The sequence below is a fragment of the Alligator sinensis genome, unplaced genomic scaffold (assembly GCF_000455745.1).
Source record: "Alligator sinensis unplaced genomic scaffold, ASM45574v1 scaffold1264_1, whole genome shotgun sequence".
In the NCBI taxonomy this organism is placed as follows: Eukaryota; Metazoa; Chordata; order Crocodylia; family Alligatoridae; genus Alligator; species Alligator sinensis.
The window spans coordinates 2,886-7,555 of record NW_005842770.1 but is presented as its reverse complement, the minus strand read 5'-3'; the positions used below and the strand labels follow the sequence as shown (position 1 = coordinate 7,555).

Sequence of the window (4,670 nt, the reverse complement as noted above, 5' to 3'; positions counted from 1 at the left end):
GGAAAGAGAGAAAACACAACAAGAAATCAACATCCAGAGAGGGAACAGAAAGTTGACAACTTCCTTGTACTCTCTGAGTTTCTGAATTTCTGTGGGATGCAGTCTGATGGATGAATGCAGGCAGTTTCCCCTTTTGTACTCTCCACCAGAGCAACCCTTCTGGCTGTGGTTGGGAATTTATCCATAAAAAAAAGAGAAGCAGCTAGCACTTCCAAAGGAATCGTTTTTCCACCCCCCCATATAAACCTATGTGAGGGATGGAAGTGTAATCCGCTTGGTTCAGGCATGGGAAAATGTGTGTTGGGCAAAGCTGGAGCAGTCCCCAGTGAGCAAACAAAGCTCTGAAAGATGCTGCAAAAGGCGAAGCAGCTGGTTTTGATAATTTTGATAGCAAGATGCAACAATGATTACAAGTCCTCAGGGGCAGAGCAAGCCCTAGAATAAAGTGTCATCTTCGGTTCAGCTGACACTTAGTGGCTTTTTGTCTCTATGACTCAAAGTTGTGCGCTGCCTTCAGATTTCTGTAAGGAGGAGGAGGAGGACTTGTCCTATCCAGAAGTGAGGGATTGGCAAACGCTTTGGTACAGGAGAAAGTTACACAGATCAGCAAACAACATGGTCTGTTTGCTTGTTTATGGCTGGTTTTGTCCAAGGGGCTAAGTCGTGAGCACCTTGAGATTTAGCAAAAGAACGAAAAGTCCCAGGCTACGACTTGTCATGAAGGCAAAGGGAGAGAGCATCACTGAACCAAGGCGGGGGTGGGAAGTGCAAGCAAATCTAACTTGCAGCTACTTGTTGTCTTTCATAGAAATATTGAGAAGGAAAGCTGGAAGGGACTTCCAGAGGTCATCTAGTCCAACCCCCTGCCTGAAGCAGAATCGGCCATCCTATACAAATCCACTTTCTAACCTCTGAGCAAAACTACAGTCAACACTGCCACAGAACACAAGACAATGACACCCAAACTTGCCACAGATAGAGCAAGGTGACCATGGCAGCCAACATCCTGCTTCTGTAAAAGGTTGTTAATATACCCACAAGAGATCACAGGGAGAAGATCATGCCCCACTACTACAGAAGGAGGCAACCCCCTCTACCCTCTGTCTGTACCAATCCGACCATGGGGTAAAATTCCTTCCTTACCCCAGATGTGGCAATCGGTATGACCCTAAGCGGAGGGGCAAGGCCCCCTCTAGCCAGGACCTCCAGATTTAAGTCCCAGCAGGAGCACTGCCGCAGCCCAGTCAAAATCCCTAACCTTGCCTGCAGCCAACACCTAATGCCTTTGAAGAAGGCTTTAAAAAAAAAAAAGAAAGAAACTGCCCTCCTGACACACACACACACACACACACGCCCCCCCCTTAAAAAAATTGAGTAACTCAGAGCACAGCCTGTCCTAAGTGTCTGGAAAATGCCAAGTTCATTTGGATGCTGTCTTTTAATAATGAACTAAATGCCAGAATTATTAGCATTCAGCAGGTTGCAGTGTCTCCCCCGTTGTCTATATATGAGCCTAGTGTATTCGTTACTCTGTTCTGTCATGCTTATTTTCTCATGTAGTTTGTAGAGGCAATAATTCTGTTTGCATAAGTCAGTAAGCTCCTGTGACCGTATTTGTGATCCATCACCATCCACACTGTCTGTTGGCTGTCAGATTCATTTGTGGTGGTTTGTGCTTGGCGTACCTAGGGGTAGCTGCATTATGTTTGATGCACCAAATCCAACCAGTCAAAATAGCAAACCTACCGTTATAAATAGTTTTTCAGCTTTAATCTTGTATCTGATTTTTGCTGCATGGCTACCATATTTACCCACTTCCAAGATGAGGTTATTTCCCTTATTTTACATTTAGGGTATGAAATAGCTCCTCATCTTGGAATCAAGTACAGAGTAGCAGCAGGGGAGAGGCAGCTGCTGCTGCTGTCTGTCCCCCATCTACTCCCTTGCTCTATGTCTGGCACATGGAGCAAGTAACAGCTGACACAGCAGCAGCAGCTTTGACCAAGTCATGGAGCTCAGGGTGCAGCTGCCACTGCTACCAAGCTGGGCTAAGGCTAGAGCAAGCATGTGCTGGAGTGGGGCTGGAGGGTAAGTGGCGGTGGGGGGTGGAGAGGCTGCAGGAGTGGAGGAAATGTGGGGCAGATGGGGGGCAGACACTGGGGTGCTAAGAGGTGGGGGGACAGGCAGCGTGGGGGTAGGTGTCAGGGACAAGGGGTCAAACTGTTTGACTCACCCCTGCCACTGCTTTCCTCACTGCAGCAATAAGGGGGATGAATTTAGGATGACCCTCCCATAATTAGATGGAAAGTTGGAACAAATTTATAACTTTTTCTTGCATAGAATGTAAGGGGGTGGGGTGTCTTAAATTCAGAGTCGTCTTGGATTTGGGTAAATACCGTAATTTGCTACTGAGTGCTTTTCTACAGACGTTTCTATTGTACCTGACTAGATTTTTAGACTGCCCAGATAACCGTTTTAGGTATTTGACTGCTTCTAATTTTAGTCTAAGTGAAATGTTTGATTTCTCACAACTTTGTACATCTCATTATATGCATCTGAAGTCATCAGCTGATTTCAGTGTTTCTTCATTTTTGTCCTTTTAGGAGTAATATTGTGGTTGTTCTCTTATTTCTTTTATACAATGCATTTATCTTGTGTGCTCTTGTTTCATCACTGCGTAAAATGAGTTCTTTTTTATCTTGAAAACCAGGCGGACTGTAGCAGAGGAAATGAGTTTGATTGAATGGTGAGCCTCTATTGAACTGCAATGACATGACTTTAAAAAACCCGCAACCTGAAGCAGAAAGATTATTCTGTCTATGCTTGACATTTTGGCATAGGAAACATGTCCCTTTTAGAAAGATCTGCAGTGTAGAGATGACATCTGTCTTGTATATCTTGGAAATAGTGTTTCCTCCTTCTTCCTTGGCACTCAGCTGTGCTTTTTCATTCTTTTAGAAGGCAAAAGGTGGCAGTACTCCTAACCTGCCAGCAGGCATAGGGAACAGTGTTCCCTTCTCTTGAGGTATAGAGGACATCTGGCATTTCTGTGTAGTTTCTCTCCACTCTTGTGGGAATGTTTTGTCTTAATGAAGTTGTAAAATTGCTGCTATTCATACCTCCGTGGTAGTAGACAGAAAGATCCCAGTCCTGATCTATGCTTTGTTCTGTCAAGGCTATTTTCTTCATTAGGAATTTGCATGAAAATTAACTTTCTCTTGTTTTATTTTGGAGACACTATAATACAAGGTAGCAAAATGACAACTTGAGTTCATGCTCTTTGGAAAATCTTTAAACTGTATCTTCAGGCTTCATGGTCCTGCAAAATGTAACCTATGTGGTCTTTTTTGATTCTAGTAGAGTAGTTACCATTAAGATGTCAGAATCTCTTGGGGATTTTTTGCCCACCTGTACAGGAGGGAACAGGTGTTTCTGATAAACTCTTGTAGTAGCTAAACACTGACCTTTTAATAGTAACTGGTAATCTCCCATGGCACACTATGGGAATAAAATGTAATGGTGTAAACTGCCAAGCTTTGTATTTTTTATTTAATTGCAGATTTATTTTATTTTATTTTATTTATTTATTGATGCAGGATCCTGTTTATGGTAAAGGGAAACTTGGAGAAATTCAGGGACTTGTACTGGGGATGCTGGATACGTTTAACTATGAGCAGGTAAGTTGTATGCATCTTCTCATGCTGCCCATCTGTGACTAAGCACGTGGAGGAAAAGGTGATTTGATTAGAAACAGTCAACATGGATTTGCCAAAAGCAAGTCATGCCTGACCATCCTGACTGCCTTCTATGATGAGATGACTGGCTCTGTGGATGTGGAAAGAGCAGTGGATGTGATGTACCTTGACTTTTAACAAGCCTTTTGATATGGTTTCCCACAACATTCTTGCAAGCAAGCTAAGGAGCTATGGGTTGGATGAATGGACTATAAGGTGGATAGAAAACTGGCTCGATCGCCAGGCTTAATGTCTAGTTGGCAGCCAGCATCAAGTGGAGTACCCCAGGTGTCAGTCCTGGGGCTGGTTTTGCTCAATATCTTCTGGAAGAAGAATGGAGTGCACCCTCAGCCAGTTTGCAGATGATACCAAGCTGGGGGAGTAGATATGCTGAAGGGTAGGGTTAATATTAAGAGTGACCTCGATAAATTGGAGGACTGGGCCAAAAGATATCTCCTGAGGTCCAATTAGGACAAGTACAAAGTTCTGCACTTAGGACAAAACAATCCCATGCACTGGTACAAGCTGGGGGCTGACTGGCTGGGCAGCAGCTCTGCCGAAAAGAACCTGGGGTTACAGTGGACAGTCAGCTAAATATGAGCCAGCAGCGTGCCCTTATTGCCAAGAAGGCTGATGGCATACTGGGCTGCATTGGTAGATGTGTTGCCAGCAGATCAAGGGAAGTGATTATTCCTTTGTATTCAGCACTGGTGAGGCTACATCTGGAGGGCTGTGTCCAGTTTGGGGCCCCCCACTGCAAAAAGGATGTGGACAAATTGAAGCAAGTCCAGCAGAGGGAAGTGAAAATGATTTGCGTGCTGGGGCACATGACTTCTGAGGAGAGGCTGAGGGAACTTATTTAGTCTAGAGAAGAGAAGACTGAGGGGCATAGGTGACTGGTGTCCCCTGATACTGGGGAGGCACCAGCAGCTGATC

General features: G+C 44.6%; 1 protein-coding gene across 1 annotated transcript in view; it reads left to right on the top strand.

Moving 5' to 3' along the window:
• Positions 1-3,677, top strand: part of LOC102379968 (vacuolar protein sorting-associated protein 8 homolog) — a gene marked incomplete at its 3' end in the record, with an annotated part of 129,230 nt that extends 125,553 nt beyond the window's left edge. Inside the window, exon 44 of the mRNA XM_025216841.1 lies at positions 3,597-3,677. Within this exon, the coding sequence (XP_025072626.1) occupies positions 3,597-3,677 (81 nt within the window). The remainder of the gene's footprint in view (positions 1-3,596) is intronic.
• Positions 3,678-4,670: the final 993 nt, after the last annotated feature.